Consider the following 19,481-nt stretch of genomic DNA (forward strand, 5'->3'; position numbering starts at 1 on the left):
ACATTAATTTTGGATATGAGTGTACATCCACATCCGAAAGAGAGCGGGAAAGAGGTTACAGTATTAAAACAGAAAGTTGCTACTTGAATTTAAAAAGGTAAAATGAAAATCGGGATGGACGGAAACTTCTCAGTTTGCTTCAAGTGACCTACCAATAATGGCAGAATTTTCCTATGATGTTGATTGTTGGCGGGAGTTGGGCACCCAATATTCTATATTATCAATTAATAAGTGAATATTGTCAATTGCTAGCTAGATTTTAATACACCACAAAGTTTAGACTCTTTTGTTGACAATAAATTATTAAATGTTGATATATATATATTTATGCATATGAATTTGAAATTGGAATATGTTTCAACAGATGTTCGTCTCAAGTTTGAAACCGAGCAGTTAATGTACGCCCAGTTGGAAGAGAAGTGTTCCTCGCTACAAACGGAAGTGAAACAATTGATGGAGAAACTCCGAAAGAAACAAGAAAGTTTCAATCAGTTGCAGGAAGAGAAAGAACATCAGTATGCTGAAAGCAGGTTGGTATCTTCTCCATTGGCGTAGTTGTTTGTAATTGAAATTATATACACGAGGGTCATCCAAAAAGTAAAGAACGTTTTGGCATGGTTAAATAAAAACAAAAGATATCAGCACAAAACTTCATTTACAAAGCCACAGGACTTGACTTTTCTATCAAATCGCCATAAGTTGTCAAGACACTTGTTATAACGTGGGACCAGTTTTTCAATGCCGATGTTATAGTTATCTGCCGCCAAAGATTTGAGCCAGGCTGTCACTGCTTGCTTGAGTTTCTCATAGTATGCGAACTATTTTCCGCCTGAATTTTTTCTTCGACTCTTTCCTTCAGTTCTTCCGTAACAAGTGATGGCCTTCTACTCCGATCTTCATCATGAACGCTGGTCCTTCCTTGATTAAACATAATGCACCAGTTCCTCACTGATGACTCGTTCATTACACTACTACCATAAACATTCTTTATTTGCCTATAAATTTCAATAAACTTAACTTTTTGCGCGTTCAGGAAACGAAAGATACTCCGTACTTCACATTTGGTGGGATTTTCGCTTGGCACCGCCATTTTGAATCGCTACAAAAACAAGTAGCGTGACTGCACAGCATTGAGACTTGGCTCACTGACGTGAAGGAAGGAGCTAACTGCTGCGCACGAGATCGCAGTGGTGGAAGTCGGCGCTGTGCGCGATGCACAATCGTTCTTTACTTTCTTGACGGCCCTCGTATATATATATATATATATATATTAGGATTCGGTAGATTGTAATGTAAAGAAATTTATTTATAATTAGTTAATTTATAATTCCTTGGCAAATTTTGAAAAGACAACCAATTCCAGATTTGTTTATTTAACTGGCCATCTATCCTTTAAAAAGAATTGTATTTTTATCCATAGGAAAAATCGAGGCAAGTAAATGTCGATCTTCTTGAGCGGATTGGCTTCTTCACTTTGGTCAACTTCCTACATGGATTGAAGAATATGACGTTTAAAAAAAAATGTCTGGCTAGTTTTCTTTTGACCAAAACTGTATATGATTTGTTTTCTTAGTGTATCTGTGTTTTTAGATTTTTATGACCATTTGCTTAGCATCAACCATTTCCGTCATTATTCTGCATGTAAAACTTAACAAATAAACATTAAACTCTCAGGTATTGTATTAACTTGTTAAGAGCAATTTGATTGTGTCTTAATTTTTTATTTTTATTATTTTGAATAGGAAGCAGTACGAAGAACTTCAAACAAGCAAAGACCAAGAATTAAATCTTGTGAAAGAACATAATCAGAGACTGCAGACACAGCTAAATAATATACAACATGCTTTGCAAGAACTAAAGGAGAAATCAGCTTCACAGATCCATGAATTGGAATCCCAAGTGTCTGTACTTCAGCAGAAGGTAATTAGATAGTTATCAGTTTTTCTGCAAATATTTATACTTGAAGGATTTAGAGGAAGAAATTGAATCTCATACCTAGTAGGGTATCCATTTTATCTCATCTGTGGCATTCGTTTTTAATGATTAAATACAATAACTGATTAGATATTTGTCGAATTGCCCGAACCATATGCAGAAACATCATATGGATTAGGCTGTCAAATGATAGATCAAATTAACATTACGGAAATTAATGTATTCGTTGAGTGACAACAGTTGGGCAGGTCGTGTTACAAATAGCAGCTGTAACTTCATGCAGAGTTTGTGCGTATGGGGAAGGCTGATGTTCCTTCATAATATGGAGAATTATGGAAGTACGAAGTCATTAGGTGATAAATGTATTAAAACATATGTATTAAAATACATATGCGGAATTTTATATTTTTCTACATCGTGTTTCAAAACGACTGAGGGGGCCGCGGTGGCTCAGTGGTAGAGCGTTCACCTCTGGTGCTTGGGGTCCCGGGTTCGATCCCAGCCCCCGCCAAGTGAACTTTGTGGTGGACACACACCGTGTGCGTGGGTTTTCTCGGGGTTCTCCCGTTTCGTCCCACTTTCTTCATTCCACCATTTCATTCATTACTCATCATCACCGTCTCCTTTAGCCTAACCGGCATAACCGTGGAACGTAAAACTCAAAGATTTCATTTCATTTTTTTTTTTTTTTCAAAACGACTGACCTGATTTTGGACGGTAATCATTACGGAACATGTGACATGCCGGCAAGGAAATGAGTGTTGAGCCCTTAGATCTTCAGAAAATCGCCGTTAGATGTCAATCAATGCGTCTTCTCAGTTTGCAGTTAGTCAGAAGTAAGATAGCGTCCGCTCAACAGAAGGTGTTTTGTGTGCTGCAGTTTGCAAACACTGAGTCAGTGATTTCGGTCAAGCGTGTTTTTCGTCGGCCTGTTTGGCATTGATCCACCTGCACCCAAGAACATTCGTCGTTGGTATTGCCAATTTGAGGAGTCAGGATACTTGTGCAGATGTAAGAATCCAGGTCGGCCTCGCACTTCCGATGAAGTGGTGGAATTTAGCTATTGTCTAGATGATGTTCGTGATGCTGCTGATGGACACATAGAGTATTTGCAATAACATAGCTAAAACTAAGATTTTGTATTTTGCAATTTATCCTATTTTTGTAGTATGTTTTTATCAATACAAATGGGCTTTTAAAATCAGGTCATTCTTTTTGAAACACCCTATGTAATATTCTCGGTTTTACTTGTTGTCTTACTTCAGCTTGAAGTTTTATTTATTTATTTTTTTAGTATAACCACTCAAGCAGTTGTGGCGTGTGTGAACGTTACAATATACCTCAGTTCATACTTAGCGTTTGTCCCGGTGGGGGCACTTGCTTGTAGAGATGGAAAAGCTTTTTCGGGCCAGCCATCCTGATTGAGGATTTTATAGGTTTTCCTCATTCTCACCAAGCAAATGCTGGGCCGGTAGCTAACATAAAGGTCCCAGGCTGCTTCCTTCTTTCTCAACTTCCTCGGGTAGTGTATTCGCCGAAGGCGTCATTCCTCATGCCTGACGGACTAAAATAGCATAGATTCTGACAGCCTAGAAACATAATTCCTAATTTAATTAACGTTTGTATTGTGTGTTTTCAGATGTCATTGGCGTGATTTTGTACATTTTAAAAATTAAAATGGACTTGAGGAAGGCAGTGCAGAGATTCATGTACGCACTGCGGAATAGCGAACAGGCGAGGAAAGCAACCACGTGAGTGGTTAAGTGAGTAGGGAAGTGCATTGGAGTCTGTACTATAAGCTGTAGTTTTTGTGTCTAAAGGACGATACTCCTATCTTAGTAGTTTCAGTGGTTATATCATTACGACAAAGTTACCTTTTTCAACTTACTTCTTTTTCTTTGGCGTGGTAGACCTGGGTTCGATTTCTGACGGGAGTTCATGTGGTTCGGATTTCACGTTAAGCTGCAGGTCCACGTCTCATGTAGCCTCGCTGCTGAAAGAAACGCTAAACCGAAAATCAAATCCAATTCTTCTTCGTTGCATCTTTGTGAGTCTTATTGTATAGAATTCTTCAGACACTGCCCGTTGCTATTTTGTAATGGGATCATCTACTTCCTCAAGTTTCGTTTTCTAGTTCTGCATTAAGAATGGATAGAATCCTCGGATAATAATGTAATTGTTGTGTTCGTTGAACGAACAAAGCCAAAGTTCTAAATGGGATAATTACCGTATATATTCACTTTTTACAGAGAGATGGAATAAAATAATCTGTAACTGAAATATAAAATAGAGTCTGAACCATTGTTTTCAGACCCAAATACAATCTTTAACATTCCATGTCTAGCCTTAGGTTGAGGTAGTCATAATAATTATAAAATAACTATAGAATGACAGAAGAACAGAAAATGAAAGAATCCATTGACTCGATCTTGTTTAAGAGGAAGTTGGAATCAAATGAGTGACCTGTCCCACTAAAGCTCAACGTACTACCCCCTCAGGCGTCATTAGCGTAATAATAAGTGAATTGAAATGGAATTTTTGCAACAAAGAGAACATAAAATAAACTGAGAAATAGTAACTTAAAACATTTCTTTCCCTTATTGCTTAGACTGAAGCAGCTTCACAGGACCAGATTCTAGAGATGCAGGCGAAGATAATTCAGTTGGAAACACAGCTTTCGGAGACAAAGGAGCAGTTGAAATGTGTAAATCAGGAGAAGTCATCCGTTAGCGCTCAGCTGGAATCAACTACTCAGACTCTTGAAGAATATAAAAATCAAGTGAACACCTTAGAGGAGGAGAAAATGGAATTGGAGAAAGCATTAAATGAAACAAAAAAGGTAACAAAATTTTGTTTTTTATTTATGTATTTTTCACTGAAATGTGAAATATAATAGTGAGTACTATTTTGGAAAGAGTGGGTCATTGTAACAAAGGAACATTGCATCTTTCACGATAACCAACTTCATTTGTTTGGCAGTATAAAATTGAATAAACTTCACTCGAATTAAGTAGAAAAAACAATATGTTTGCCATTCTAATTCTAATGTTGATTATTATAAAGGAATTGTTATTTTCAGGTGGCGACAAGTAGGAAGTCTCTCCTCGACGAAATGTCAATTTGTATCCAGCAAAAAACAGATGACTATAAGCAAGAAGTGAGTCGCATGACAGAAGAGCATACAAACGAGGTAGAAGCACTGAAGAAGGAAATTGTTTCTTTAGAGGTAAAGTAGTGAATACTAAATTAGGCTTCACTCAATTATCAAGGTCCTAAAACTAAAATAAATACGTCATACCTTTAAGATAGATACTTGTATATTTAGTGGAAACACCTGGAGTTGGAAACACATGAGATGTGCGGGTTAGGAAGTTCAATGGGCGACATCATTGCCTGTGGTGGTGGTGGAGTGTTACAGCATACTGCGTGCTATGTGAGGAGCAGCAAACGGCAGTGTACAGTGAACTTAACAGGCCATGATACTGTAAAATGTGCATCCTCTCTGATTTCCAAAAAGGGTCTAATTGTTGGCACTCAGTTATATCGTGCGACCATGACGAAAGATGGCAAGTGTATTCGGTGTGTCCAAAGTGATGATGGCTTACAAACCTCACCAGCGAAGAGGAGCAGTCCGCGGAAGAAAACTGTCATTGACAGGCTCTGCCGAGCATTAAAGTGGATTGTTACTCAGAACCATCGTTCATCGACGATCACAATCTGCCGTGAGTTATATGGCATGGACATATAGAGTCGGGTTGCACGGGCGATACTATTGATTAACATGACGCCAATAGTGCCGCGAATATGCAACGTGGACCGTTAATGACTGGAAATGTATGATATTGTCAGATGAATTATCGTTCGCCTCATTTCAAACCACGGCCCGTGTTTGTGACTGCGGACGGCCAAAGAAGCTTATGACCCGCAGTATCTCCGCACAACTGTGAAACATGGTGGCTGCTCTGTGATGCTACGCACCGCAGTTAGTCCTGTGCTGACGCTTACCGGTTGTGTCACTGATTATGACCATGTCGACATTTTTGGAGGACCATTTGTATCCAGTCGTCCAGATGTGATTTTCGGTCAATGACGCCATATTCCAGTGCGATAGTGCGTAGCTCGAATTGTTGCAGCGTGGTGAGGAACATCGGGATGATCCTTAGACCAGAACATAATTGAACATGTGTGATCCAACGCAGATTTCCGCTTTCATCGTCTCCTTGAACTAAGTGATGCACTGTACGCGAAATGGTGTAATGTTACACTTACTACCATCCACAGCAACTATGATTCCATTCCACGTCACATCAGAGCTATGTTAAGCGCAAAAAGTGATCCAACATTATATTAATCTCTTAAGTTGCACTTTTTGCAGGTGTTCCCATTAAATTGATAAATATCTATTTGTACATCGTCGTACTAGATGCTAGGGACAACAATTTGGGAAGTAGTTCATGACAACAAAATGGTAAAAAACTATCGTAGAAAAGTGGATCCTTCAAGAGCTAGAAGTCGCGAAAGCGTGGAAAAACAAGTCGTCATAAGACAACGTAGCTCGACAACGGTGTAGTGAATGATGCTTTCAAATCTCCCCTTTAACTTTGTTCATTGAGGATAAAAGTAGTGAGTGAAATAATAATAAAAATGATCGCCAGCTAGTTTACCACTTGAGTAAATTGCAGCAACAGATTGGAGATGATGTGGCTACATTGATTTTCCTTTTTAGAATTTATTTATTTATTTATTTCGCTAGAATTTTATGTATTTATTTTCTTACTCCTATTTTTATCCTCCGTGAAAAACTGTAGGGGAGCCGAAAGCTTGTAAGTGCATAATATTCAAGAATTAGAGTGTGAAATAAGTGGGATGACATCTAGGAAGATCAGTTTGAGAAATTAGCATTTTATCTAAATATCCAAGTTTCAATATCGTGCTGTACAACGAATTGCAGGGGGAATATCGCAACAATTTTCATCAGTGACTCAGTTTTCTCCTCTTAGATTCATACTATATCTTAATCCTAAAAATTGAATATTTATATAAAACGAACAGTAGTGATCTTTTACTGTTACAGGTACGCCAAAGTTTTTTCATAATAATAATAAGTAGCTCTATGTCCTATGGTACTCTGAGGTTCAATGCCGCGTTCCCAAAAGCTCTCTACCGACTTCTATCCTTAGCTAACTGGATCCAGTTTCTACTTTGTATTCCTGTTTTTACTAGATCCATTGTAATATTGTCCTCCCATCTGCGCCTAGGTCTTCCTAATGGTCATTCTCCGAGTGGACTTCCAGTTAAAACTTTAAAAGTGTTCCAACTTCCTTCCATCCTGGCTACATGGCCTGCCCACCTGAGCCTCCTAGATTTGATAGCCCTCACAATGTTTGGTAAACGGTATAAATTATGTAATCCCTCGTTATGAAGTTTCCAACATTCACCATTCCGTTCTCTTTTGGGTCTAAATATTCGTGTCAGGATCTTGTTCTCAAATAGTTTGTCTACGTTCTTCCCCCAGAATAAGCGACCATGTTTCGCAACCATACAGAACAACAGGCATCATTAAACCTTTTATATATTTTAAGCTTCAAATTCTTCGACAGAATTCGCGACGACAAAAGATTTTGAAGTGAATAATTACACGAATTCCCTGCTTTTAGTCGACATTTAATTTCTTCGTGAATATGATTTTCGTCTGTTAATATTGATTCTAGATATTTGAAAGTATCCACATTATCAAAAGTATAATTTGATATTTTAACGAATCCATAATTTGGCTTATTACGATCCCGACGAACTTCCACGTTTTTAGTTTTCCCTGCATTTACTTCCAAACCTATGTCCCTGCAAGCGTTTAATAAGGCCTCTGCATTTCTTTCTATTCTTTTCCTATCATCCCCTATTAAATTTATAAGTATACCCATAACCTGGTGAATACCATTCAGTTCTAGGCCCTGATTGCTATCTTTGATTTTTCTTATAGCGTACTCCAGGACAAAGTTTAATAATAATAAGTGTATGCAATGAACATACTCACCACTTTGCACAAGACTTGATATTTTGGATTAATGAAAGGTCTGTTTCCTAGAAGACAAGAGAGTTGCAAAGATAAATTAGAGTCGACAGTCTCAAGCATTGTGTTTCTTCTCTTAATGCTTTTCTATTAGAGCTCTGAGTGAGCATCCTGAAATATTTCTTTCATACGTTCCCTCGTAAGCAAGAAGAGTCAGTGGATATATATTGTATTCCCGGAGAAGTTTGTACTGAATTTTTAAGTTGCTGTGAAGTTTGTCGATGTAAAGCCAGAGAAACAAAATTCTCAGTTAGGGGATGGTATAGGTCGTTTTAAACCACCCCCGTTTTTCCTCATAACCTTTATTTTAACTCACTTTCGCCTTTTCAAAAAATAGCCACATATTCGTCCGAACTTCCAAGAAAAATATTGTGCAAGCCCATTGAATGGTTGAGTGTATCCATCTTTTGAATACTAGTGAATACGTTCAGCAGTCAAGAAAATTACAGTGAGCTTATGAATGCATAGTTTCATCCAGAAATATTGAGAACCCAGTATACTTGCTGTCGTTTACAGTTACTAAATTGAATTGTTAATTCTTGATTTTTCATTAATCTTAGTTATAAGCTTTTAAATTATGATTTTATGCATGGGAGTAAGGATAAAAGATAAATTTGAGATTCGCATTCAAATATTGTTGCGTCGTACTCGGGAAGTCCTGGCTAGGAATCTTACTGAAAATTTTCGTTAGTCCTCTCATCAAATACTGGAATGGTGCCATCAAATGTAGCTGACTTCCTTCCATGTTTCACTGTAGTTTCCGGGATGTCATATGAATTCAAAGCTGTATGCGAAACTTTGTTAATAAAGCCATTCGTTGCTTAATGATTTTGGATTGATTATTTATTGATTGTTTAACTTGTCCTATTCCAGGAAGAAGTAGAGAAGTTGCGTCCTTTGCAGGCCCGACTGGAAGACGTAGAATTACAAGTGAAGTCTCTGGAAGCAATGAGGAGCTGGCTGGAGCGTCGCCAGAAAGAAGCCGAAGAGAGCACGGAATCTACGAGGACCTATTTGGAGGGGGTGATTGAAAGACTGAAGGCCGAGCATACAAAAGAGAAGACTGAAATGAAAGAGAAGAATGAAGAAATAGAGAAGGTTAGTTAAGAATAGGAATATTCAAAAGGGTAACAAACAAGTTATTAGATTCGGTCATGATATTATAGACTGTAAAATCAAATAAAATATTGCGTAAAATCTCATTAGAAATTCATTTATGAGTAGAGATGAAACTTTTTCGCAACAATTTTGATATTTTGTAGCATTATTTATCACAGTTTTCGTTTTTTTTTTTTTTTTTTTTTTTTTTTTTTTTTTTTAATGTTGCACTTTTTCTTAATTATGGTACTTGTAAACAGGTATATTTTTGGTAGTACAGTGTATCTAATACAAAAATGGGGATATACGTTGATTATGCTACATTCTAGCTAATATATTCACTGAAATATAGAAATTAATGCAAAAATTTAAATATTTCCTCTAACCTCATCCTTAGTTAAAGGATAACATGCAGCACGACATTACCCATTCTTCTTTTAAGTTTATCCTGTCAGTAACAATCATATTATACTTGGAAAAGAATCTCTCAGCATCAACATTTGAGATTGGCAACCCAATTCAACGTAACGAGCTGACAGAAAAAGACCTGTGGTTAACTTTTAAACTGTTTAACAATGATACAATGTCAACTTCCTTATCCTCACTGTTGAGAACTTCAATAACCTTACTTTTAAATTCATGGTAAGCAACAACCAACAGATCATGAACATTTTCACCACAAAACAGTCAAAGGATATAAACAACAGTTCAGTTTTGTTGATGTCTACATCTTAATGAAGTGAAACAGTTTCTGGATCAAATACCTCGCAAAGCTTTTCGTAAACTCTCCACACAGAATTGTCATCACTTGCTTGCATATGATTTTGCAGCTTCATCAATACTTTTGACCCGCAGGTTTTCAACTTCAACGTGGTGAGAAGCACTACCCGTTTTAATTAACTCTGCAGTAGCAGACCCAAATTTTCCTACTTGAGCTAACTATTTTATTTCACAAGTTTTTAGTTTTCCCGACAATAAGGTGAGCGAGCATAAGGGTAATTAGACCCTTCTAGTTCCTAAATCAGTTGAGCAACAGCATTTCCATGTTCACTGATAAATGATGCTTGCACTTCAACCTCAAACTTGCCTTTTACTGTTGGAAATGCAGTTTTTAGTTATTATTAGCAATAATTAGCAAGCATTCGACTTTTTCGTTTTCACTCACATTTATCGCAAGTAATGCCGAATTTTAAAAAATTCGCGATAATATAAACGTGATTTCTAGCTCTGACACGAAAGTTTGAGGTTTTCTGAAACGTGTACGCTTTTTTTTAACGTTTTGCACATATAGCATTAGCGAAAAAGTTTTGTCTATACTTATAACTGAACTAATTTGTAGAATTAACTTAAATCTTGATTACTAATACCTATGATTATAATTGTGATTATGATCTATAGCTTAACGTTCCACGCTTATGACTTTTAGGATAAAGGAGATGGAGGATTAATGGAAGTGAATGATTGTGAAATAATTGGTGGAATGAGGATGTGAGAGGAAACGGGAGAACGCAGAGTTTCTAGCGGACAAGATATTTCCCACCACAAACTGAAATGACTAACGCTCTCGCCTTCGATTCTTGGTGGGGGAACTCGGTCGAAATAGTATAAAAGTCTTTTTAGACCAGTCATCCTGAATGAAGTTTTCCTGGGTTTTCCTCATTCACACCAGGCAAATGCCGGGGTGGTACCTGACTTATAGGTCCCAGGCCGCTTCCTTCCTTCCCTTTCCCCGGATTGTGTGCTCGCCGAGGGACGTCATCTGTCAAACGTGACAGGCTAAATGGCCTTAGATGCCGAAAACGCAGAGAGCTAAATCCTAAACAAACTGAAATGGCCCGTGATAGAACCAAAACCATTCGCACCACAGGTAAGCACTGTGTCAGAGCCACTGTTACCTTTCTGTACATTAAAATATATGATTTTGATGGATCTATTTATATGTGAAGGAAGCCGAGAAATAATATGAGAAGCTCTTGAACAAATTTGTAAATTTTTTTCTATTTCTTCTGAGAGAGTAGACCACCATAATAGGAAATAGCATATTAGGTTTAATGTCCTGCGGTTGTTTTTAAATTATAGAGGATGTGTACCAAGATTCTGCGCTTTGCCACAGACCCACATTCGTCTCTAAAATCTCTACTTTGCTTTATTCTATTCAGGTTCACATTCCTGTCACTTTGAACAGGTCTTGATGGAAAGAGTAACTTTCTTTTTTCCAGAATCTGAAAGAGAAAGTGGAAGGATTGCAGTCCGTTGTTGGTGAGAAAGAAGAAGAGATTCAGCAGTTGAAGCAGGAGCTCCGCGACGCTGCTGAAGAACGCCGATTGTCAGAAAAGAAGATCAACGTAGTGAATCGTGACCTTCGACGGCAACTCGCATCTGAGAGACGTAGATGCGAGAAGTTACAAGAACGACTGAGAGACCAATTGAATGAAGGAACTCAAACGAAAACAGGCAAGTACTAACAAAAACGATAACTGCTATAATAAAAGATTTCATGATAATTACTAATTTGTAAATCTAGTGGAAAGGTTTCGTGCTCACATCCAAAATTAAGAGTTGTGGAACGTGCGAGAGCACTAACACTAAAAAAATCACCTGGCATTACCTTCCGTGGTGGATAGAAGATATGTAAATGAAGAACTTACATAGTTTCCGTTAAGAACTTAAATTACGCATATTTAGACATCGGACTTTTATGCACTAACAATGCAATCAAGGAGAGCATTTTCGAGCGTGCAGCAAAGTTGTGATAAAATTTTGTAAGTGAAATATAACATCGAAAGTGTACTTTATTTTTCAAGGCCTTCCCTACAGAATTTATTTTTATGGTACCTCCCACCTTTTTAAAACACACACATATGATGAGATTAAAATAGACTCAGTGATATGAGAATACGAACTCTATTTTTTCTTCACAGTTGTATTTTAGAGTGTATTTATGAAACAATACGAGCCTCACATTTTTTTTTTTACTTATTTCCAGTGTACAAAAAAGATGTTTTTTATGGACTCCTTCCCTTAATTACCCTCACAGTATATCACGAGATGCTTCTCTATATTTTTAGTATCAGTTCGTGACATTGTAGACACAAAATGGCCTCAGCATCAGCAAATGGTACTGAACGACATTTATAGAAATGAAATGAAATCTTTGAGTTTTACGTCCCACGGTTATGCCGGTTAGGCTAAAGGAGACGGTGATGATGAGTGATGAATGAAATGGTGGAATGAAGAAAGTGGGAGGAAACGGGAGAGCCCCGAGAAAACCCACGCACACGGTGTTTGTCCACCACAAAGTTCACTTGGCGGGGGCTGGGATCGAACCCGGGACCCCAAGCGCCAGAGGTGAACGCTCTACCACTGAGCCACCGCGGCCCCAGACATTTATAGAGAAGCAAGTTAAATATCTATATTTTCTGGCTAGTTGAAATTTAACCTTTCAAGGTATCTTCCCATTGTTTCAATTGTTTCGTAGTTTTAGAGTTTCTGGCAAGAACATCCGTCCATTTCTTTTCCACAGAGCACCCGAATTTACTAGGAACAGAGTGGAGCTCATGCTGAACTTCATCAACTAGAACTAAGCATTTACTGACTAACATTCTTCGCGTCTCTTGCTTCAGAATTGATGTTGATACGATATTACAATAAGTCTTTATCACTATCAGATTTCTCTTAACGTCCTGGCAATTGTAAGCGTTTTTGCTTTGCAGATCGGTGATAACAATATTGGTCCTCCATAAACTAGGCATTCTTACATCTTCCCCTTCAAACAGCTATCATGGTGCATAGACATGCATTAAAAATGCAAATTAAAACTGGATTTATTGCATGTTATAAGCATATGCCTGAAATAAAAATTTAGTGAATGTGCTGAGTATGCTCTTCAACACTACTATATGCATTAACCTTTGAAATATGGAATTATATGTACTATAAAACTTTAAATTCGAGCTGTATTATTGTTGTTAGAAACCACTGCCAAGTTTAACAGAGATGCATATAAAGAAACAAAATATGCATTTGCATAAAAACCCGATGTCTGCTGATATTGAAACACAAAATAATGTCTTTGACTCAGCGTTTCAATTGTCTACAGATTGTTCTCAGAAAATTCGACAGAATAGACATATGGGGAGATGCCAAAATAAGATTTGAGAAACAATAATAGTAATAATAATAATTTCACGCAAACGAGAAAAATTCACCCTTCACTGGCTTTTTATTTATTTATTTATTTATTTATTTATTTACTAGCATTAATTACCCGCTTCGCTGGGTTAAATTAAGAATAAAATAGTAATATGTTTCGTTAGTCAGTCACTTTTTACTATTACTAAAGCGTTCCTTGATATTGGTCATTTTCGATTTTTTTTATATATCCTCTCTCGTCCCCATGTTGCGGGCCACGGCATCGGAAGTGTCATTGTTCATCTCAGCGACCCCGAAAAGTATGAATTCGACACTGATATTCGTAATTTTGATTTATACCCTCCCACAATTTTTGCGGGGCTGAAATTGGATTTAAATGGCATCAGAAGTGTCACTGTTCATCTCGGCGACCTCAAAAACTATAAATTCGACACTAATATCGGTCATTTTCGATCATTTGTAAATGTTTTTTCCCTCCTTTAAGTTACATCGTCAAAGTTATATGACAAAAATCATCTCATGTTTGAACTTCACCTAGGTTGGAAATTTGAGCGAGATCGGTCCGATAGTTCGAGAACTATTTTAAGTTTTATTTATATTTCTATATCTCCCCCTTCTACCTCCTCCCCTAAGTTCTATCCTCAAAGTGAATAGATAAATACCATTCTAGGCCCGAACCTCATCTATGTTGAAAATTTGATCGAGATCGGTCAGGTGGTTCAAGAGTGAAGTCACATAGACAGTAGGGCGTGTCGATTTTTTCAATTTTCAAAATCCTAAATTGAGGAGTGCTAAAAAGTTGAGACTTGACATTGTATTTCGAAGCATATATTTACAAATTCGATATAATGTTGTTTTACTAGGTAAATATCAGTCCAAAGTTTTGTCATTTTCGTTCTTTTTTTACAAATTTACTTTTGTTGTTCATACATTGACGCCGGCGTTGTATTCCATTTATTGAGCAGAAATACATGCTTGTTAAGATTAGCTTTATCTATTTGCACATTGTTGAATTACAGTTTTAATATTATGTCAAATTTATATTCTACAATCATTTAATTAGATATATTTTCAATTTTAAACGGGTGCTAAACTTTTCACATTTATTATATAATAACTCCAAGGGTATAAGATTGAGATCTTCAAATTTGAGTTTGTAAACTTTTTCAACTAGGCCTTATATTAACATTGTGGTTTCTTAATGTTTCTTTACAATGACTTCTAAGACAAAAACAAAATGTAATACATTTACACATAGGAATAATTTGATTGGAACCGTCAGAGAATTGTTACCCACTGAACTTCCCGTCATTGAGCGATGTTGTCATGCAGAGCATTTCATATAGTGTCGGCTTCGTGCCACAGCTGCCATATCTACTGCCGCCCTTATGGATGTTGGCTTAATGACCGACAAAGAGCAAAGACTTGTGATTGATCACAATAAAGTGAAAGAGTGCACAAGAAAAAATAATGAAATCCGTAGACCAAGAATTTGATGAGTTCTGTCGGCAAGGTATAATCGACTGCATCTTCTTTGACGGCCGTGAAGATATTACGAACGTTATGTTGGTAGCAGAAAATTCCAGTCAACAGTTCCCTGAGATTACATGAGAACAACACAATTCTGTTTACAGCGAGCCAGGTGAACGCTATCTTTATCATTTCACTCCTGAGAAAGATTGTGACAATAAAAAGCAAGCTGAATTTTTTGCTGATAATCTTGAAGGTTTTAGAAGGGCATTGATAAAATCTTACAAGCAATTGCATTTGATTCTACTAACGTCAACACTGGTTGGGAAGGTCGTACTATGCATTGGGTAGAAATCAAACTCGGTCATAAGCTAAATTGGTTAGTGTGTGCTCTTCACACCAGCGGGTCGCCCTTGCGACACTTAATCACAACACTGGTTGGCATAATTTTGTGTAGCAATCAGTGGAAAGGTACTATTGGAGATATGCTAGACGCAGTTACTGGACTTGAAATTGACCCTTCATAGCAAAAACTCCCAATTAGAGAGCCTCTTATTGCGCTGAGTGAAAATATCGTAAAAGATTTTATCTACAGATCAAGCATACGGATATCAGATTACACAGGCCATTCTCACTGGAAAACCTCCATAGGATCTGGCGCTTCTTGAAATTGGTCCGGTCAGTCATTCAAGATGGTTGATTGCAGCAAATAGACTTCGTCGTTTGTGGGTTTTTAAACATGAACCTAACGTCAAGTATCTCATAAATCTTAGGCGAATAGTGAAATACATTATTAGTGTCTATTACCCTGCTGGTTCAACATCAAAGTCAAGCATTGCTGGGAAAAAGGGCCATGTCACATCTTGTTTCAACTGCAGTGACTTAATATGCAGAAGAAGATTATTGTGGATGCTGTAGTTCAAAAGATACTTAACTTGAGAAGTGAGGCAGTATAAGGAAATCTGTCTGTACGTCCGAGGAAAACACCTGCGATCGACCCCAATGCCTCGTTCGTGCTAGAGATGATCGACTGGTCTAAAGGTGTTTATGAACCTCCCCTGACATGCAAACTTTCAACAGTAGTAGTAACGAAATTTGTAGACGTTCCGATGAAAGTACCACAGTGGCCAAATCACGCTCAATCTATAGAAAGGTGTAATGAAACAAGTCACAAAGGTAGCAGCAAAAGTTTATACGCATGAGAAACGTGAGGGGTACATGATAGTTCAAGAAGCAAGTCCACAGATGATGTCCGAAAATGAATCAAAACAGAACATAATGAAACTTGTTTTGTGAATAACTTGTGCGTTAATAGTATTGCTTATTTGTTGCTGTTTCTTGAATACGTTTATATTAAGTAAAACAAGGACAGCTTTATCACAAAATGTATCACAAATGTAGCATATATGTGTAGTAATACTATAGTAGTAAGTAAGAAGTGTATGAACTGTATGATGCAGCAGTTACAAAATAATTCATTATAATTGAAAATTAGTAGTTTTTCAATGTGATTCAGTAAGGTGCTTTTAAAACCAATGAAAAATGTGTTTCTCAAGATTTGTAACAGAAGCTACACACTTCAAACATGGAGAATGTTACATGTTTTTACTAAAACAATTATAAAGTATAATAGTACGTAATCAAAATAATGCTTTCTGTTCTTAGTAACTATAATGCAATAATATAAAGTCTAAATACAGTATTTCAATACGTACGTCTATATATGCAGAAATTTTATTGTGTGTTTTCTCAAAGTATTGGTTATATACTCTTTCTTACTGTACCTCTAGCTTTATTAATATGTTTGATGATTAATAAAATATTTCATGCGGAAAAATAATTTATTTTATAGCATTGTGTGGCATTTTCGAAAGTATTTCAGTATGAAATTCCGAAAACTGCTCTTGTGCTATATTCAAATCTTGATTTACCTAGCTAGAATTTCTTTAATCACAAAACTAAGTACGGATTTGATTTCTCATACCTAAAAACATACTTTTAAGACCCCTCATCATGAAAAATTACAAAAAGTATATCTCACCCTCAAAAATGACACGCCCTAATAGACAGTCACTTTCATTTTTATTTTTTTTTTTTTTTTTTACATATATCCTACGTTGCACCGTCAAAGTTAAAAGATAAAAGTTATCCCAAGCCAAAACGCCATATATGTTGAAAATGTGATCGAGATGGGTTGGGTGTTTCAAGAGTTACTTTTTTATATATCTGTCCCCTCCCCTTCCCCTACCGTAAGTTCTATCGTCAAAGTGATATGATAAATACCAACCTAGGTCCGAACTTCATCCATATTGAAAATTTGATAAAGATCGGTCCTGTGGTTTAAACGTGATGAAGTCACAAAGACAGTCACTTTAATTTTTACTTTTTTGACATATATCTCCCTCCTCCCCCTCCCCTTCGTTGCAACGTAAAAGTGAAATAACGAAAACATCCCAGGCCCGAACCTTATCTATGTTGAAAATTTAAGCAACATCGGTCTGCTGGTTCAAGAGTTAAGAAGTTTTATTTATTTTTATAGATTTCTCCCCTCCCCCTCCCCTAAGTTCTACAGTTAAAGTATATGATAAAAACCACATCATGTCTGAACCTCATCTATGTTGAAAATTTGGTTAAGATCGATCGGGTGGTTTAAATGTGATGGTCACAAAGACAGTCACTTTTATTTTTACTTTCTTGACATATATCTCCCTCCTCCCCCTCCCCTTCTTTCCGCTATAAAAGTGAAGTGAAGAAAACATCCCAGGCCCGAACCTTATCTATGCTGAAAGCTTGATCGAGATCGGTCGGGTAGTTCAAGAGTTATTAAGTATTATTCATTTTCATATATTTCCTGTCCTCCCCTCCCGCACCTAAGATCTACTGTCAAAATGAAATGATAAAAGACTTCCCAGGTTTGAACTTCATATGTGTTGAAAATTTGATTGAGATCGATCGGGTGGTTCAAAAGTAATTAATTCACGAACATAGTCACTTTCATTTTATATTTATTGATTTTTGTGTATCTCCCCCTCCATACCCTCCCATATGTTGCTCCGTCAAAGTGAAATGATAAAAATCATTCCAGTTCCGAACATCATCCACATTGAAAATTTGATCGAGATCGGTCGGGCGGTTCAAGAGATTAAAAGTCACAAACATAGTCACTTTCAAATTTATAATATAGATTTAAACATATAATGCTACAAAGACTAATCAACATAGAAAAGTTTCATATGTGTATTTCCCACGTTGAGTAGCATTTTGGCGGTCAGTCTTTACATGGAAATGGAAGTTAACTTTAATACAAAATTCCTTCTCCTAGATACACAAAGAGTGAAAGAACGGACTACTTGACCGGAACTTCAGGGGGATATAAGGCTGTGCAGAGAGCATAATTGTTAGCGCAGCGGTATGGTGCGCCGAAGATCCTGAGTTTGGGTCTCGGTCTTATATATATATATATATATATATATATATATATATATATATATATATATATATATATATCATTGAATTCGCATCTATAAAGGAAGTGGTATCTTAAAAATCGGTTGTTTCCTGTATTGAACAATATAGTGCCTTATTGTTTGGATCGTGTCTGTACATTGTGTATGCACTTTATCGTGACTAACTTACTGAATGGCTGTCAACAGTAAATGTTTCACTTGCGTAGTAAGCAAGTCAATATCTACAACTATGCTAAGTTTGGTCGAAATCATAGATCGTGTTTTGTTTCCGAAAATCTGACTACGCACAAACTGCAACTTTGATGTCCAATAAGTAGGAACCCAATTATGTTTCCACCAGAATATTTCATATGAGTACTAAGCTTGTCAAGACCTACCACCATAACAACTTAGTCAAGACCAGATGAGTTTTGTTGTTCGCGTATAATATAAACTATTCTTGTGGTAGTGGTGATTGTTATTATTATTATTATTATTATTATTATTATTAAAAGTAAAATCAAATGAAAAACGTAAAAGAGCAACGTTTCCTTTATGATTTTTTTAAATCGTTGAATAACTATTTCATTTTTCTGTTACATAAAACGTTTGTCATTCTTTAGTAAGTTTTAGAACCTAATTTTAATATATGGAATGAAAACCGAAACGGAAATATGCGTAATTTGTTGAGATTTCCTATATGCAGATTTGTGTAATAGAATGGGAAGGATCTTTGTATGGTAACATCACCAACGTATGGAAGTGGGTTTTGGTGAGTGGTGGTTGTAAAATATCCGAGCAACAATAATGGGAACTCTGTTGCGAGTAATCACATAACCAAATATATTGTTGATTCAGGGTTATGGTGGGCAGAATATTAAATGAAATGAAATCTTTTAAGTTTTACGTCCCACTTTTATGCCGGTTAGGCTAAAGGAGACGGTGATGATGAGAAATGAAGCAAATAGTGAAATGAAGAAAGTGGGAGGAAACGGGAGAACCCCGAGAAAACTCGGTAGCCGGTTTTTTGTCTACCACAAAGTCCACTTGGCGCGAGCTGGGATCGAACCTGAGACCCCATGCACAAGAGATGAACGCTCTACCACTAAGCCACCGCGGCCCATAGCAAAAGTTCAGAGTTTTTACAGTACGTCACATATTAATTGCGATACACGCATTCTTTTAACGTTATCTCCGTTTTACAAGACACAACGAAGTAACTTCTAATATACTGAGTGTTCCCGAAGGAAACCGATAAACTTTGCAGATGATTCCGTTACATTAAAGAGAAAGGAAGGTTAACATGCATT

The 19,481-nt window shown here is 36.8% G+C and overlaps 1 protein-coding gene across 1 annotated transcript in view; it reads left to right on the top strand.

Moving 5' to 3' along the window:
- LOC145687822 (GRIP1-associated protein 1-like) overlaps positions 1 to 19,481 on the top strand; it is a 49,789-nt gene that overhangs the window by 16,559 nt on the left and 13,749 nt on the right. Inside the window, exons 7-12 of the mRNA XM_081761258.1 lie at positions 365 to 530; positions 1,743 to 1,920; positions 4,544 to 4,774; positions 5,015 to 5,161; positions 8,879 to 9,103; positions 11,323 to 11,557. Coding sequence (XP_081617384.1) covers positions 365 to 530; positions 1,743 to 1,920; positions 4,544 to 4,774; positions 5,015 to 5,161; positions 8,879 to 9,103; positions 11,323 to 11,557 — 1,182 coding nt within the window. The remainder of the gene's footprint in view (positions 1 to 364; positions 531 to 1,742; positions 1,921 to 4,543; positions 4,775 to 5,014; positions 5,162 to 8,878; positions 9,104 to 11,322; positions 11,558 to 19,481) is intronic.

Source organism: Thermobia domestica, chromosome 6, assembly GCF_964235325.1.
Source record: "Thermobia domestica chromosome 6, izTheDome1.hap1.1, whole genome shotgun sequence".
In the NCBI taxonomy this organism is placed as follows: Eukaryota; Metazoa; Arthropoda; class Insecta; order Zygentoma; family Lepismatidae; genus Thermobia; species Thermobia domestica.